The sequence below is a fragment of the Phoca vitulina genome, unplaced genomic scaffold (assembly GCF_004348235.1).
Source record: "Phoca vitulina isolate PV1807 unplaced genomic scaffold, GSC_HSeal_1.0 scaffold73, whole genome shotgun sequence".
NCBI classification, from domain to species: domain Eukaryota; kingdom Metazoa; phylum Chordata; class Mammalia; order Carnivora; family Phocidae; genus Phoca; species Phoca vitulina.
This window is the reverse complement of record NW_022589776.1, coordinates 6,134,123-6,153,147: the sequence shown is the minus strand read 5'-3', so window position 1 is coordinate 6,153,147 and position 19,025 is coordinate 6,134,123. Positions and strand designations below refer to the sequence as shown.

Below are 19,025 nucleotides of genomic sequence, written 5' to 3'. Positions count from 1 at the left end.
GCCTCAAAATGTAGTATGTAGGGAAGTCATGAATAATTAAATTCTTGGGAAAACTTTTTTATTTTTTATTTATTTATTTATTTTTTTATTTATTTATCTGACAGAGAGAGACACAGAGAGAGAGGGAACACAAGCAGGGGGAGTGGGAGAGGGAGAAGCAGGCTTCCCGCTGAGCAGGGAGCCTGACGTGGGGCTCGATCCCAGGACCCTGGGATCATGACCCGAGCCGAAGGCAGACGCTTAACGACTGAGCCACCCAGGCGCCCCTCTTGGGAAAACTTTTTATGTGTCAAGAAGAAAAGTCCAGAAATCTTAAGATTGGGTGTGACACTACCTGGGCTTACCAATGCAAATAGAAGGGATTTGTAAATGGTTAGTGTACCTGTCAACCACCTGTGTTTCTATCCTGTTCCCTCTCTCCTTTACCTTGCCTTTAGAGGTGTTCAGTTGTTTATTTTTCTAGTCATTTCCAGGAAAAGGCACATGAGACTTGTTATGTCCAGAGGGAGGTGGGGGATGGAGTAGAGAGCAGTTACATTAAATGCTTGGCTCAGAATGCCAAAGTTTATTCTGGAAACTTAAGGGAAAAAAAAAAAAATTAAGGAGGATTAATGTCCAGATTCCCCAAATATATTCTAGTTGATCTGGCCTATAGGTTTTGTAGTTCATGTGTTCTAATTATTCATTCAACCCTGACCTGTTCTCAGTGCAAACCCAGGTAGCAGCTCAGCTGCTTGAAGAGAAGGAAAAGCCCTCTGCGTGGCTGTCAGTCTCCTGAGGGGAATGAGTCAAGCTACGTGCTGCTGCCTCACCTCGCCAGAAGCCTCCCAGACTTTTCACTTCCTCTTTCCATTTCAAAGTTGCAGAAACTATTTTTCAGTGGAAATGCTGCTAGCAATTGGGTTTCCTAATGATTTCTATACAAAGAACCAGGGAGACAGCTGGACCAGTAGAAGCCAGACCCCTCCAGCCCTCGCCCCTACCTGCTGTGTCTGTTGTCTCTGGATCGCTCTCACTTTGGGCACGGGGCTCTCTCTAGAGGAGGAGGACTGCTGCCGGGACCGGCTCCCGTTCTGCAGAGGTTCGGCCACCAGCGCGGCAGACGCCACCGACATGCTCCCCGTGCTCCGTAAGGAAGCGCTGTGCGGCAGGGACGGCGGGGCTTTGGCTCGGGCACCTAACCCAGCCTGGTCCATCTTCCGGATGGGGGCCTGCCCGGTACTGCTCTGCCGTGGCAGAGCAAGAGGTATGTGTCTGTCCGGCACAGTGTGCCGCCTCGAGAAATCCTCGCTCTGGGTGCTGCGTTTGGTGAAGTCTTCCATGCTGCTATTACTGGGCCCGCTGAGTTTGAAATCTTCGCTGTTACTTTGGCTTCTGGAACTGGCAGTGCTTAGATTCTCCAAACTGGAATCCACAGAGGCCTTTGGCATTGCTGGAATTGGGTTATTGAGGTGATAGACAGGGTTCTGGAATGACAAGGGCTGGAGGCTGCCTGGCTGGTTCAAGGCTGGGTGCAGGGGCCTTCTCACTTGGGGTGCACTCTGAGGGGTGCTCTGGGTTTCCCGCAGTTGTTTGATGCTGGCCACCTGGGTGATGGAAAGCTGGCTTCCAGTTAAGCGCATAGGCACATCAAGCATGACAGACGCATGCTCTACTTGAGCAGTGTGAGGGTCCTGAAGGTCCATGAGGGAGATGCTCCGACCATTAGGAAGGCTACTTTCCTTTTCATCCTTTTCAGAGTAAGTCATGCTCTGGGAGGAGGCTTGCTGAACCAGCAATAATGTTTTCCCTCTGAAATAGCTATCTGTGTTGTCCTGGCTTGGAGATTTTAGCTTATGCAAATCACTGTGGAAAAAGAGGACCCTTAATTACTCTGGAGGCAAATTCAAAATAGTTAGGATTTCTCAATCCAAGGCATATGAACATTTCTGAAGGCTCCAGGCCCAATGTGGATACTTATGTTGGTTTCTGAACTCAGATTTCATCATTACAATTCTTAAAAATCCACATTTTTAGTTTCTCTCTGAAGGTGGGGAATAACACTGTGTATACCACTCCATCATTGTCTTTGATTTTTACTAGAATTCCAGTCATTTCCTAGTTAGGTTTTAAACCCTCCCGAGGTATTCCAATTCATAGTTAATTGGTTCTGTCTAAACCTTCAAGAGGAGGGAGCAGCGCTGTGTGTACAACCAAAGGGTGCCTGCTAAAGGCCCAAGTCTTGCCAATCCAGAAAAGAGGGTCAGTCTAAACATCAACATTGCATCTACCTATCCAGCTGACACAGTTAAAATGACATTAACTGAGGTTCTCTAGATTTTTGAGTGCTACAATATATGAAAATATAAATTTAATCTTCCCCCATTAAGGTGGACTTAGGTTTTTTTTATGTTTGTTGAATATAACTCTACAATATCATTCTAGAAAATAAGTATCCTAGATCTTGTGTATTATTATGATAAACAACTGGATTATCTCAGGCCAGATGATTCTTTCCAATTGATGACTTTCAGATTGTAAATTCAACAAATAAGTTAAATAGATTTCTGCCAAATCTCTAAGCATTATCTCTCTCTGAGACAACAGTTTCAATTCTCTCTTTCATACCTGTCAGTGGGGTCTTCAAATATTTTCTGCAGCCCAGAGGAGAGGCTTCCACTGACATTTGGACTGGAGTTATGCTCAGTGAAGCGTCTCAGTTGCTGTTGTATTGGTGTAGGATTAGTCAGAGACTTGGTAATATCAGCAAGAACTCGAGGCAGAGGTCCCAATTTTGCCACGGTCGCCTGTAGGAAGGAATTTTCACCCTAATTGGATAATAAGCATTGCGACATCCACCAAGGATTGTTTTTGGGACAACGATGCCCATTGATGGAGGGGTGTAGGTTGGAGGGAAGGGTAGGTGTTTGCATATGGGAGTGGCAGGTTCATAATGCATTGTTATGGAGCAGCAGAACCATGGCGTCGAGATGAATGGAGGAGGCGAAACAAGGTGCAGCAGACATCGAGGAAAGAAAGGAAATAGAAATTAGGATTACGCAAATAAAAATTAAAAGACATGCTCAAAACAACCAAACTATTGCCATTCCAACTAAAATAGGCATGCAAAGCAAACTAAATCTTTGGGAGGCTAGTAGATCAAGGTGGGGGGGGGGTAGGGGAAGAACCAAACACCTTCTAACCAAAGGACTTCAAGACCAGAGGATTGGCTAGTGTGATGGAACTTCCAAAGAAAAGGCATCATGTGAGAAAAGAAATGCATGCCAACATACAAGAAGGTGTTGCATTCAGGGGTCTGGAGCACTGCAGGGCACACAGTTGATATTGCCATCCATTATCCCATTTGCTTTTGGGAACTCTGACCTATTGTCAACTGGGTTTGCATCAGCAAGACAATCTTTTTTTAAGCAGCAATATCAGGTAAACTCTCTCTATGGGATGTATCTAAGATTCACCCCAGTTCCCAGGACCAAACACAGATGAATAAGGAGAAGTCATGTTTACTTAGCAAAGCCCGTTAAAAAGGCCTTGACCCTAAATCAACCAGGTCTATTTCACAAAATTACTGTATCCGCATCCCACTGATGCGGTTACTCGACAAAAGAGTCACTTTTTAGTATTGGCTTTATCCATCTCAATCATTTTCTTCTTTGGGGAATTCTTATTCTCATGGAGTCTTACGCGACTCCTCAACTCTCGGACAGCTTTACACGGCTGCTTCTGGGTCTCCTGTGTCTTCTCCACAACTGAGACTCTTCAACTCTGCTCAGATGGGTAGAGTGGCTGGTCAAATGCCACCCAAAGAATAGCCTTTACTTGCTCAACTTTCCTGAGCCATGATTCATATTCAAGGAATTTATCCTCAGTACAGCTGCAACTCAAAGTCTAGCTAGCATTTCTACAAGTGAAGAAGGGGTCCTCAAGAATACAAAACAGTTTATTATTTTACAAATGATAGGACACCCTACCATTTACATTGCCTCAGGAAAGTGGTCTTTACTAATAAGTCTTACTCCCCCCATTTTATTGGTACAACATTGTTAAGGATAATAGGAAAATGGAGGAAAACAAATACATTTTTATCACAAAAAAAAAACTGTCTTTTGAAGTTATTCTAACATACCACCACACCTATTTATGAAGTACCTGTAGCAAACAAAAACATCAACAAATAATTATTGCGATAAACCTAGCTAAAGTCTAAGACTACTTTCCATTACAAATTCTATTTCTCTTTGAAAAATTCCAGAAGGAAGAAAATGATTGGCATGGTATATATTTAGTTATCAATATGTAATTCTTAGCTTATACTCAGAAGATAAATGATTAAAAGTATTTTGTTTTTTAAATTCATATCTGTAGAGAAAGAAAACATCAGAATTTTCAGATCCCATGTAACTCAGTAGTCCTAATAGTTATATTGAACCCTCTGACTTGCATAATAAAAGAGTCTCGTGAGTAAAACTAATTAAACACGATAATCTCAGCATTTTTCTAAGTCCACAGTTTTGTTAGAATTATTATAAGAGGTTTCATCACCTCATCCTGCTATACATGAATAAATCTGCACTTAGCAATGTTTGATGTTAGTTTCTAGGGAAGTTTTTAGACATGTTATATATAATGTTCCATACATATATTTATTTATTTATAGAAATATATACTCCATTAATTCAGATAATTAGTTAAAAATATATGTTAATAATTTCACGGCCTTCTAGAATTTTTGGTTTGCAGGGCACATATTTTACTCGGAAATGATAACTATTTACTCCCAGACTTCTAGCACAAAAGGTTGCTTTCAACTAGCAGAAAGCATGAATGCTGTCACTCTGTAGATACTCTCCAGAATTCAGGTATATTCAGGTTCTCTAACTCCCATCTCCCATTATGCTTCCAGCCTACTTTACCTTATCAAGTTGGGAAACTACTTCCCACAGTAAGGAATGCAAAACTGAAAGCTCTCGGCCCAGATCAATGTAACCATCAAAGCCTGGGGTGTTTGAGATGGTGTCTGGATTAGAGATCTCCAAAAGAAAGCGCTTCATTCCACCCCATTCATGCTCTAAAAAATCATTCATGAATGCCATGTATTCTTCTTTGTTACCAAATCTGAAGTAGAGGGAGAGAAAATGGGAAAGGACATATTCAGGAAAAGAGATGTTTGAGTTGATTTTACACTGAGCTTTAAATTTTTTATTTATTTTTTTAAATTTAAATTCCATTAGCCAACATAGAGTACATCATTAGTTTTAGATGTAGGGTTCAATGATTCATCAGTTGCATGTAACACCCAGTGCTCATCTCATCATGTGCCCAATTTTTTGTTTTTATGTTGGGGAGGTAAGTGACTAATTTATAATCTGTAAGTGATAAATGCTAAAACATACTTTCTTAATACTGATGTAAAACTCAAACACTTTGCATAGCTTTCTATTCTCTGTCGGCTAAAGCTAAACCTCTTTTTTTCTGGTATTTAAAGCTCTCTGTAAATAACCTTCATTTGCCTACCAAATGCTCATCAGTATAAACCTTCAATATTGCTAGCTTCTTCAGAGTCCCCCAAATATATGGTGCTTCTCCAAGCCTTTGCTCATGGTATTTATTTTCGTTATAGAGGAACTTCTCTTCTTTGTCTCTCTAAATTCTAGGTATCTTCAGGGCCTTGCTTAAGCCCAGAAAACTTCTTCCAAAATAAAATAGAAATAATTTTTACCAGAATTAACTCAAATAGGGTAAATATGTCTACTTCTGTGTTGGCTCTTAAATAGGATACACAAAGTTAAAATAGTGCACTTCTAAAAAGCCACTATTTATACTAGAAAACAATCTGTCTCACCGAAGTTCTAATTTTTTCCTTCAACACACTGCTAATAGAGAATCTTGTCTTTTTAGAAACAATGAAAAGTGGCAAGAAAAAGGTGTGAGTGGACACACTCTGCCACCCAAACATACCTGCTGTTTACAATTCAAGTGCATTTCCTCCCCAATAGTTTCCTAACTCCCTTTCAAAAAATTTTAAATCTATCGAAAAGTTGAAAGACTATATAACAAACAACCATATGCATTCGTCTACATTAACCAACTGTTAACATTTTGCCAAGTTTGCTTTCACTTTCTCTCTCTGCACACACTTTTTTTTGGCTGAACCATTTTAAACTAAGTTGCAGACATAAACTCTAAATACATTAGCACCCATTTCTCCAGAATAAGGAATATCTCTTACATAAACCAATGCCATTATCACACTAAAACTTTTTAAAAACATTATCCATAAATCATCTATATATAGTCCACATTTAATTGTCCCCAAATGACTTTTATAGATTTTTTTTTTCCAATTCAGATCCAATTAAGATTCAAGCATTGCAGTGTTTTAAAATCTAGAACAGTCCCTCTCCATCTTTTCAATTTTTCATGACATTGACTTTTTCTGAAGGGGACAAGTCAATTGTCTTAGATAATGTAAACATTGAGTTTGTCAGATGGTTTTTATACTTAGGTTTTTGTATTAACATATTTTCTAGTATCCATTTTCTTTTTTGCTTAAGTTTTTAATAGCACTTTTCATTGAGTATAATTATATCTTCATCATATTCCATATTACTGGATATTTTTTATGAACACTGTGGTGGCTGCAAATATTCTACTGAATGCATGTACCATGGGTTATTTAACCACTCCTATAAAGTGAATATTTAAGCGGTTTCCTTCTTTTTTCCTTATTTTTAATACCACCGCGATGAAAATCTTGTAATATGAGTGATGAGGCTTCCCCACCCCCATCCAAATTTTATGTATCACGTATTTTTTAAAACAATGTTTTTAAAAAGTGCCTAAGGTAGTGACACCTACTTGGCAAAGTTAGCCAGGTTCTGAATGACCTTGGCAATCAGAGTCAGGGTACGAGATGTGCGGTCATCAGGATACTCCTGCATAAGGTTGAAGAGACTGGGAGACATGATGGCGGGGCACAGGAAACGGAGGAACAATGAGGCACTGATGAGCCGCTCACTGATGTCCTGCTTGCCGCGGTTCAGGCACTGCTGCTTCCAAGATGCAAACACTTCTTTCAACTCACGAGGGAAAACACTGGGGAAGGAAAAAAAGATCAAACCTCTAAATATAAAAGGACCACAACCCAAGAAAACACAAGTGATCGCACTCTGGCCCAACACGCCTCTGCTCTAGAGACAGGCTAAGAGGAGAGCCTAGTAGAGAGAATTCTGCCTGATTCATGGCTTAGAGTTGGTGGAAAATTGACAAAAGTCCAGATGGAGACTGGAAACCCAAAGCTACAAAACTCAGGGATTAGTGTAAATTTAGTTTTGCAAAGTGGGAAAATGGCATGAGGCTCCTGACTAAACCATCTGGTTTAATAGAGCTTACCATAATCTCTCTAAAGAGTGTTCATCAAAACTCTTCCAAAAATCTCACTAATCGCTGGGGTTGGAGCAATGCAAAAATCATTAACACAACCGTTTAACACTAGTAAGTATTTTAGAAAGCCATTAAAATACTTTTGGTATTAGAGGATGTGGTGCTAAGATTCTGGGGAAATATATTTATGTAGAGAGTCAGTTCACAGGTACTGCTGCTTACACTGGAGATTTGGATCTTCGAGGGCACTCTATCAGGGAAACCTTCCATCTTCCCCCTCAGCCCTTCCTTTGGTTGGGAAATGGCACCGTTAACACTGTGATGACTTTTGCATGGAAAAATGTCAATTCCATATGCAGGGACGGAAGCACTGACACCTGCTCACCAGTAGGAGTTGATGATCTTGCAGAAAGCCAGCTCACAGCACATCTTCAGGTTGCTCTGATGGTCTATCAGTTCACTAGAGGAACACTTGCTGGGGTCCACTTCGCAGTTCTCATCTGACTCATACAAAGCTTTGATGAACTCCCCTGTTTGAAGAGAGAAGATGACAGACAGTACAACTATGAATAGTGTCCTCCCGAACAGAATAAAAGGATTTCGGATTTCTGTCCTTAACGTAGAATGGGAATTTCTTTCTGAGACCTGACGTGGAGGGCACAAAGGATTGTTACTGCTTTAGAACCCAAGGGTTACTACCTCCCATATATCATGTTTATTTTCCTCATCCTGGAAGTGGAAAAACTGCAATCACTAACATCACCATAATGGTATTTATAAAAATAATAATGATACTAGTTTAATCAATGATACAACTTTAAATCTATTATCTAAAATCACAAATATATTTTATTAGCAGGAACTCATTATTTGTTATAAGGCCCTTCTACCAGGGTGAATAATGTTATTATTTTAGAAGACAAAAGAACCCAAGCTTGACTGAATAGCCCACCTAAGGTTTTTAGTGCTAAAGCTGGTGCCAAACATAGATTCAAGTAAGGGTCTCTAGACTTAATCTCCTGTGAAGGGGACAGTCATTCAACATAGCACAAAACTGGAGCAGAACATTTCTTTATATAATGTTCGCCCAAATAAATTTAGTTTAGCAGCACTGTTCATATATTCCATCCTCTACAGAGATATGTCCATAGTCCCTAAAAGAACAAATCCTTACCTTCCCTGTTTTTCCTCCACTATACATTATACCTTGTGTATGTTCTAGTGTTCCATGTCTCACACTGGTGATTATTTGTTTACATGTTTGTCCCACGTTCACCTCTCTGGGATGAATACCCTCGGAGGTCAGAGGCCTGCTTCGATTCATGGTTGAATTTCCAGCCTATCAAACAGCTCCCAAAGCACTGCAGATGCTCAATATTTATCAGAGATGACAGTATGTATTCTTGGGTTTTTATAGGTCTCTACGATCCTTTCAAATCTGCTTATATCTCTCGAGGTTTAGCCTAGTTCTAATAAATTTCACGAAGCGAACAAAAATTTCTGCAAAATTAAGTAGCAGCAGCAACATGCGGGGCATTTTCTATTAAAAGGGTTATAGTGAGGTAAGCGAAAAATTTTACAAAAATGCTATAATAGAGGCCAGAAAGTGATTATTTGGAGGAAAAGTGCTTGGAGAACAGGAATTTAGTGCATAGAAAAAGTAAAGGTTTTGGAGCCAGACAGATCTAGGATCTAGCAGAGAGGACCTGTACTTTCTTTCTTTCTTTTTTTTAATGTTTTTATTTACTTATTTGACAGAGAGAGACACAGCGAGAGAGGGAACACAAGCAGGGGGAGTGGGAGAGGGAGAAGCAGGCTTCCCACAGAGCAGAGAGCCCAATGTGGGGCTCGATCCCAGGACCCTGGGTATCATGACCTGAGCAGAAGGCAGATGCGTAACCGACTGAGCCACCCAGATGCCCAAACTGGCAACTTTTAACTAAATTTTCTCTGAGAATTCTTCAGGCAGCCTGGAAACAGCATTTATTTTTTTGCCCAAAGTGCATGAAATATAATTAAACTTTAATTATTCTGAGTGCTCAGCTGTCCTTATTAATTTTTTGGTTTACTGAGACTTCACTGTGAAGCCTCTTTATATAATAATTATTATAAAACCTTCCTCAATTGTAGTATTAGAGGCTCCTGCCACAGTAATTACAGTTTCATATGCAAATAATTGAATTTTTCTCAGGTAACTGAAAATTGTGCAGTTCTTTTTTTTTTTTTTTTAAAGATTTTATTTATTTATTTGAGACAGAGAGAATGAGAGAGAGAGAGCACATGAGATGGGGGAGGGTCAGAGGGAGAAGCAGGCTCCCTGCCGAGCAGGGAGCCTGATGCGGGACTCGATCCAGGGACTCCAGGATCATGACCTGAGCCGAAGGCAGTCGCTTAACCAACTGAGCCACCCAGGCGCCCCGAAAATTGTGCAGTTCTTTCTTCAGGGTTACTATTTGAAAAATCACATTACTATCTCAAACCATATCAAATAAGTCTGAATTTACACTGGCTCCAAGACACACTCTGTAAGTTGTTTTCAAAAGAGAGTTTTTGTCACAAAAGTAAAATATAGGAGAAAAAACAGCCACTGAGCATCTAGGATCTTAAGGCTAACTAGAAATGTGGGAAGTTAAGCGGGAAGAAGACAGTAAAATCTCCATCCTGAAGCATCTTACCAATTAATTTTGTTTATGCTCTTGTAGCCATTTTCACTACTTTGGTCCTTGCTCTTGGGTTATGAATCTGATCATAGAGATCTGTGTGGGGTTATTTGAGTTTCTTCTCATGCTCACTGAATTTTCATGTCTCATATAGTCCATCAGCTATTTAATTATTCTCTGTTCTATCAAAGCACTTGCATCTACTTTTCACTTTGGAAATTATTTATTTGGAAATCCTGTTTATTAGTACACTGAATGGCAGAATATAGATTTTGATTTTTAAGAAGTAGGTAGTCAACACATATTTATCCCTAGGTCCACAGAATGGAGACTATGGTTTGAGATGCTTCATCATTGCTTTTATAAGGCAATACAAATCATTAAAGCAAGCCATGAGATATACTTTAGGATAGGACTGTAATAAGCCCTTTTGGTGAGACTATGAACCTCTCTGTACCTTTCCCAATATCAATGAAAATCCATTTTCACTATTCTTACAAATTCCCATTAGATCTTAAACTAAAGCACATGACTTAGAGAAAAGACTATGAAGTTAGGAAGCAGGAAGAGAAGAAATTTAATTCTGCAGAGTAGGAATTAATCGCTACTACACTGAGTCCACTTCATGTAAACACAGTGGGCCTATTTCTTGAACAGTCATTCATATTTTACCCCGTACAACCTGGTCCCTGTCCTCCTGATAGCAGTCCCAGCCACCACTAGTGATCTTTATTTTTTTTAAAGATTTTATTTATTTATTTGACAGAGAGATAGACAGAGCCAGAGAGCACAAGCAGAGGGAATGACAGAGGGAGAGGGAGAAGCAGGCTCTGCACTGAGCAGGGAGCCCGATGTGGGACTTGATCCCAGGACTCTGGGATCATGACCTGAGCCGAAGGCAGATGCTTAACCATCTGAGCCACCCAGGTGCCCCAATAGTGATCTTTAAGTTGCCAAATGTGATAGCCATTTTTTTTTTTAACCTCTGCTTTCCTCAATCTCTGACTCTATTGATGCTTTCTTCTCTTTTGGTGTCTAAGAGTCAGTATTTTCTTGGTTTTCTTGCTTTGCCTGCATGTGTGCACACGTCCTTTCTCTTTGTGATCACTTCCCTGATTCCTCTTCTTCCTTCCATCTATATCATAAACCTAGGTGCACTGGAAGATCTGTAGCTTCATTTATCCCTCCACATGGGTAACTTAGTCCTAAATTTCCAAGAGACACCTAGACAGATGTCTTGGGATTTCTCACCTAGAACCCCTGGGATTTCCTACTAGAACTTCAAATTGAATACCCATGAAGTGGAAATATCACTTTCCATCTCTCAAGCCTACTGCTTCTGTGTTCTTTATTTCTGTCGAGAATCTCATCATCCTTCTAGTAACTCAAGGCCCAACATTCATTGTAATATCTGGTCTCCAACCCCTACCCCGGCCCATTCTCACAAATTGACAAGTTGCCATGTCCCCTCAGCTCAACTTCTTTAATATTTCTCAGATCCCCCTTTCCTCTTATTCTTGGTGATCACATCATTCAGAGGCTCCTGATTTCCTGCCTTCCTTCTTACAATGGCTTCTTAACTGGTATCTCTTTTCAGTCGCTTTCTTCACCAACACATTTTAATCATTTTGTTAAACTAATTCTCTTGAAAATACCCTGCTCAAAACTTACAGTGGCTCACCAGTGATTACTGTAAAATCTAAACTCCTCAGCCCAGCACTCAAGGCTCTCAACAAATTGGTTCTAATTGTTTTTCTTTTTTTTCTTTTTTTTTAAAGATTTTATTTATTCATTTGAGAGAGAATGAGATAGAGAGAAAGCATGAGAGGGGGGAGGGTCAGAGGGAGAAGCAGACTCCCTGCCGAGCAGGGAGCCCGATGCGGGACTCGATCCCGGGACTCCAGGATCATGACCTGAGCTGAAGGCAGTCGCTTAACCAACTGAGCCACCCAGGCGCCCCCTAATTGTTTTTCTAATCTTTTTTGTTGTTGTTGACTTACTTATTTCATTTTTCAGCTAATTAATTTTATTTCATACATGCCTGGTTCTCTCATACCTTTACGCCTTTTTGTCCGTGTGCTTCTTTCCCCTCTGCCAATTCCTACTATTTCCCTTGTCCAATATCTGTTTTTATATAGCCTTTCTACTCTTCAAGCTACACACACACTATTTATGTATCTTACATGGGAAATTTCATAATTCCATCAGCTAGAATTAATTTCTTTAATTCTTTGGGAAAGCACAGGATCTCCGTCTCTCTCTTTTTGGTTATAGGGATATCCTTATCTTCCTCATCTCCCTATCTTATAAACTCCTTGAGGGCAAAAATCTCTCCATTCATTCAACATAACTTACTGTCTACTCTTGACCGTCACATGTGACTACTGAGCACTTGAAATGTGCTAGCGCCAATTGGAATGTGTAACAAATGCAAAATACACACCAAATTTTAAAGAGTTAGTATGAAAAAAAGTATTATGCCTCACTAATAGTTTTTATATTGATAACCTGCTAAATAACATTTGGATATACTGGGTTAACTATAATGTTATTAAAACTAAGTTTACCTATTTCTCTTTACCCTTTTCATTCTGTGACGACTAGGAAATTTAAATCACTCACATTATGTTTCCATACGATGGTGCTGCTCTACATTCTGTGGGAAGTACTAGGGATATGAAGATAAAAGAAATGACTATGTTCTTCAAGAAACTCGTGTCTGCTTTATCATGATGTATGTCACCCAGCACAGTGCCTTACTCTAGTGGTTTTAATGCCTGAATTTCATGACCAGATCTGAAATTCCAGGTAAGTGGCCTAGTCAGCAAGAACTACTGATTGGTAGGGGCGCCTGGGTGGCTCAGTCACTTAAGCATCTGCCTTCGGCTCAGGTCATGATCCCAGGGTCCTGGGATCGAGCCCCGCATCACTCCCTGCTCTGTGGGAAGCCTGCTTCTCCTTCTCCCACTCCCCCTGCTTGTGGTCCCCCTCTCGCTGTGTCTCTGTCAAATAAATAAAGAAAATCTTAAAAAAAAAGAAAAAAAGAACTACTGATTGGGCAAAATGTAGTAATTATTAAAAATTCTAGAGATCTTGAAGGCAGAAATTGGGAGTTGTGGGAACTGGCAAGAGTTTTTTTACCTTTTGATGCATGATAACAAATGTTAACACTTTCAAGATTTCAGTAATATATTTATATCATAATGTAAATAATCAACACTTTGGGGGAAACAGGTACCCTCAGATCTAGTAGTGACATCCACTCATATTGTGTATCTTAGTGTAAAGAACTTGAGGGTCCTGGGGGTAGCCGCATATGCTGATGAGCTTTCTCTTTCTGTACATATTGGAATAAATCAATGTGTAATAAAGCAGTACTACTTGTGAGTACTAGAGAGACTTACAGCTGAAAGTCAAACTTTAACACTCTCATCAGCTAGAACTAAGTAACATGCTGAATTTGGGCTCAATTTGTTTGTCCTACGAGGGTGAAATAACAAAGTCGAAAGGCAAAAAAAAACAATGCGCTTCTTCTCCATACCCAATGCGTCATGAAGATACTGTTGTCCCACCAACTTAAGGTATTCCTCAATGGATTTGGTGGCAATGGTGTTCTCTCTGAAGATCAAGACGTCATGCTCTCCACAGCGATCCACCTCAGACATCACCAAGTCGGTGAGAAAATCCTGGTAGAAAAACGTTCAATGAGGCACAAAGCAAATGAATAAGTAATACACATTGCAAGAAACTGAGGAAATATCGGACATCCTGGGAATGCTGCTTTAAAACTAAAGCTGCCTGATTCATTTGAAAGAAAAAAGTCAATCAGGATAAAAGCTTAATCACCCCAACCCGAAGTTTAAAATTCCTCCAAAGGTTTTCCATTGCACTTTTGATAAAGACCATACTTCTGCATGCGGCCCACGAATCCCTATATTTTCTGGTTTCTGTCCACCTTCCCAGCTTCCTCGTATACCATTCTCTCTGCATTCCATTCCAGCCGCAAGGGGCTTCTCTTTAGGCCCTTGAATAACACCAAGCCCTTTCTAACACATGATGCCGTCTATTTACCACAAAGCTTCTGCAAATGCTGTTCTGCTTCACTCCTACCCTCGCTCCTGCCCTCACTGTCATGGAGTTAATTCCTCAAATCCTTTGGATCCTCATTTGTACCTCATTTCTTCAGTGAAGCCTTCTTTGAAGCAGCATCAGTCAGGTCTCCTATTCCCCACTCTCATAGTGCCATATATCTTTCCCCCCTCTGCATTTCTCACTGTAATCACACATTTATTTCTGTAAGTACTTAATTCTTATCTGTTTTCCCCCAGAAGACTGTAAACCCCATGAGGCCAAAGACAGTGTCTATTTTTAGTCATTTCCAGATCTTCAGCATTTAACAGTTTCTGGTACATTAATATTAGATGTTCAATATATAATAGTTATAAATTGGTCCATGGTGTTAACATGGAATTTCTTAAACTTAACACTTGAACTCATTTTCTATCTGTCTGTCTATCTATCCATCTATGTATCTCCATCCATCCATCCACCCATCTATCCAGAAAAAAGGCATAAGGAGAAATAAAGCCCTTAAGGAATAGTTGGTTCATTTCTCAATAGTCTTAAAGATTAACTTGATGTAAAATTCAATGTTTATTATTCTTTAGTTTAAATGCAGTAACATCATATGTGGAATGTTATATATTCATTGGATATTTCAAAGTCTCCAAAACCAAAAACAAAGGAAATATGCTGATTTACTTTTACTTGAAAATTAAGCATTTTGAACATTAAGGGGATTTACTCTGTGGCAGCTCAACAAAGTAAGAGTTACAAATGTAGGAATCACTATTACAATTCATGTGCTAAGGAACAGGAGGAAACTTACGGGGGTGATGGTAACATTCTGTATCTTGACTGTTGTGGTTTCCATGGGTGCATAATATGTCAAAACTCATTGCACTTTCCACTTAAAAGGGTGTATTGTACATAAACTGTACCTCAATAAAGTTGTTTAAAAAATATCATATACATATGATATATATATATATATATATATATATATATCTTGAACCTTAAGCAATGGAAGAGCAGAATGAACATATCCATACACTTTCAAAGATGAAATTCAAAATTTCAATGGCACCTCATCCCAAACTCACACGCGTTTATAACACTAGAAAACTCAAAATTATAATCAAAACTTTCAACTACAAAAATGATAATCAGTAGGAAGGCATTTAGATAAGGGACTGTAGATTGAATATACTGATATATTATTCTGATTTGTATCATGAAATCTTAAAAGCACTTACTTTTATTGTTTGGTTCTAAATAAATTATTCTAACTGTGAACTCTAGATCTAAAATACAATTTTACCGTGATCCATTTGCATACAATATAATGAAGACTCAGCCTAGCAAATATGCCTCACAGAGATGGTAATTATCATAGTTCAGGCTGATCAAAGACTATCAGTTGGTTGGTTTTCTTCATATAATTAGCATATTTCTCTTTTTCCATCTTCCTGAATTTTTACTTCTATCCAGGATGAAATGAGGTTAAGATTATCATGAAACAGCTACTAATCAATATCCCTTGGTATTTTAATTCCATGAAGACTCTTGTCGATGTCTACCGTGCTTCTGGAGTACCTCCTTCTGTGACTAGGGAATAGAGTCATCAGTTAATCTTAACTTAAAGTATAGCAAGGAGTATAACCATCATTCAGCACACTCTGGAACTAATCTTGAACACACTGTGGGATTAGCACACCAATGGTACCACTTCTTCTGTCAGACAATAAAGAGCTCGTCCTGGTATCTATGTTTCATGCAAATGGACTTTAAAGAAATATCTGCTCGTTTCTCCATGTTACTTCCTTGTTTTATAATCCCCAATCCTTGAATCTACTACTACTACTACTAGACTTCCTTCCTAATTTTTTTTTTTTTTTTAACCAATAGCAAAGCATACTTCTCCAATCTGGATCTCTACATGAAACATAGTATATATGCTTCTTCATAAAAGGTAGGGAAGAGATTTTGGCTAATGCAGCCCTCCTTTTCCACTTACCTTGGCTCTGCCAGTACTCTGAAGAATGTGCACTAAGGCACAGGCCAACTCCTCTTTATTTCTCACACTAATTACTGGTTCAAGGACAGAACACAGCATGGTGTAGTTGCTGGTGACAAATTCTGCAAATTCTTTGTATTGCTCCATAGGCAGAATGGTGATAGTTTGGAAACGTGATTTAATCCGAATAGAAGGTCCTCCTGTCTTTCCTTTGTTGGGTGTAGGGGTACTCACTGGATACCACTTTTCTACAAATTGGCGACCAGTCACACTGGCAGTGGGAATGTTGACTAGCCCTACATAATTATTCTTGTCTTTTTTCTTCTTTTTTTCCACATCTTTATAAATGTGAACTGTGATGCTATGAAGAGGTGGAAGGCTGTAGAATTCAAAATGTTCACCCCAGAAAATATTATCTGCTTTGGTCTTGCTGGTTGTACGAGCAAAGAGGGTATCATCAAGGCACAGTTCACAGAAATATTTCTTTTTAGGGGCAAGGTCCTTGGCTTCAATGATCCATAAACGAAGAACATTTTCAGCTCGTCTGCAATTGTCCTATAAAAAAACAACAAAGTAGAGTTGGAAAGCTGAAGTCCCAGAAAAACAACATTTTCCTTTTAAAGTAGGTGATACTGACCAGGCACTTTATTAAGGGTAGTCATTAAATAATGAAAGGGATTGCTTTCCCTTTGTTCAGGATAATAGCAAGCTCTAAATAAGAAGATATTAGAATCTTAGCCTTATACACTCAATTTATTTGGGTTAAAAAAATATCATCCTGTAATGTAAGTTCTAATATAGCCAGTCTAGTGGCAACTGGCCCAGTTTATGCAAATAAAAGAAGAGATAAGTAGTTAAGAAACTAGTGTTCTAGTCCCACTTCTGTCATGCACCAGCTTCCGACCTGGGCACGTGATGTAACTTCTGAGTCTTCTTACCCACACTGGTAAAATCACAAAAATATCTGCAATAAGATTATTTTGAGTGTAAAGTGGCATAACACGTAAATAAAAATTAAGGCGTGATTGCCGCATTTATTTTCTATCAACTTACTGCTTATAGAGTTAGACGTTTTTTAGACACTCAAAGCCACTGTTACCTTATTTGGCTGAACTGTCCTACGAAGGTTTTCCATCCACTTATCTCTCTCTGAAGCGGAGTTACAGCTGAAGCATTTACTTCCACTTAAGTACGTAACCTTCAACATAAAGATTAGAGATAAGGAAAAGGAAACAGGGTTTGGGGGCTCTATTTTTGTAATTCTATCATTTATGAGTTAGGAATATGCTATGAACCCAAATCATAACACACAAAACGGAAATGATATTTTGTAGTCCTGTGATATCTCTATTCTACATCTGCATCTACTTTTTGTTCTCTCACGTAGGGAGCATCTGCACTCATTTCCAGGTAGGAGAACAAAAACCATTGAGAATTCAGGTCAGGAAACTAAAACTGGCCTTTGGTTCGGAAAGATCAAAAATTAAAAACCTTCCAGGCTTGTAAACAAATACACTCAATCCTGAGTGAATTAACAAAATAATAACTGAAAATGCAAGAGAGCCTCTAAAATAGCTTGTCAAATTTCTTGGGACTGCCTTCGCTATAATATTACAGAAAGGGTACTCCATGAAAGTGAGAAGAATTAGCAGTACTGAATTAATGTTTTGGAACCCATTTCTCCTCCACTAGGCAACCGGCTTGTTCATTTCCAGTTACTGACCACTATTATCGTTGTCCTTTAAAAATGAACTATGCTCTTTATATACTTAGCACCTAACACTGGGCCTGGTACACAGCCTGTTGAACTGAGCTCCACAAATAGGGAAAATCCACGTGACTTTTGTAAAAAAGAACACCAATAACTGACCTGTTCGAATACTTCGAGTGTGCTCACATATTAACTCAATCTATGGTTACAACCTAGTGAATCAGATCAGATTATGTGTACTGTTCAGTATGGTAGCTACTAGCCACATGTGGCTAGTGAACACCTGAAATGCAGCTAGTCCAAAACGAGATGTGTTGTAAACGTAAAATAGACATCAGCTTTTGAAGACTTAGCTTAAAAAAAAAAAAAAAAAAAGAATGTAAAAAAATCTCATTGATAATTTTACATTAGTTACCTGTTAAAATGATGATATTTGGTTTAATAAAATTTTAGATTTTAGATTACATATTTGGCTAGCATTATATTTCTGTTGGACAGGGTAGATCCATAAGAACAGGGGTCAAACACCTTTCAACTCCTACACGATCTATCACAGGATTCGTATTAGTCACTTAGTAAAGTTCATGTTAATTAATTAAATCTTAACCCTAACAATCATACATACATACATATATGTATGTAATATAATATATATGTATGTATACGTATGTGTGTGTGTATTTATATGTATAGTTTTACACTTTAAATTACAAATGGTCAATTGTGTATATTTAGTTTGGGAGGGAGAAATTACCTTATAAAAAGTGATGGTCATAATTTATTGGTGAAGAGCAATTTATTCATTCAAGAAATTAGGTACCTGCAATGTGCCAGGGACCAGGCTGTGTGCAGGGGATTACAAAAATAAATAAGACACAGTCTCAGATCTTGAACTGCCTAGGTTATAGTTAGAAAAATTATGGTTTTGGGTTAATCTTCTCAAAGAATCATTAAAATTGGGGGCTTAGGTTTTCAGGAGAAAGATAACACAGTGGGTGATATCTTTATCAAAACTAAAAAATTATTGAACATAATAAAAAAATAAATAAAAGAATAAAAAAATGTTAAAAAAGAAAAAAAAATAAAAAAATTAAAATACCAACTCAGTTAAGTTATTGTTAGGCTTGTGACCTCTGCCGAGATTATAATAAGAACCCATTTATTTTGGAAAGCAGACTAGGCCAAAAGGAATGAGAAG

General features: G+C 38.7%; 1 protein-coding gene across 9 annotated transcripts in view; it reads right to left on the bottom strand.

The window, feature by feature from the left end:
* The window catches only part of RASAL2 (RAS protein activator like 2), a 360,239-nt gene that overhangs the window by 19,051 nt on the left and 322,163 nt on the right, over window positions 1-19,025 (bottom strand). For 7 of the 9 annotated variants that reach the window (XM_032393403.1, XM_032393402.1, XM_032393399.1 and 4 more), the window contains 8 exons: window positions 17,216-17,314; window positions 16,117-16,671; window positions 13,582-13,726; window positions 7,766-7,910; window positions 6,856-7,092; window positions 4,911-5,112; window positions 2,608-2,807; window positions 984-1,845 (listed from right to left, as the gene is read on the bottom strand). In XM_032393403.1, coding sequence (XP_032249294.1) covers window positions 984-1,845; window positions 2,608-2,807; window positions 4,911-5,112; window positions 6,856-7,092; window positions 7,766-7,910; window positions 13,582-13,726; window positions 16,117-16,671; window positions 17,216-17,314 — 2,445 coding nt within the window. The remainder of the gene's footprint in view (window positions 1-983; window positions 1,846-2,607; window positions 2,808-4,910; window positions 5,113-6,855; window positions 7,093-7,765; window positions 7,911-13,581; window positions 13,727-16,116; window positions 16,672-17,215; window positions 17,315-19,025) is intronic. The other 2 variants (XM_032393404.1, XM_032393401.1) reach the window with 1 other exon arrangement.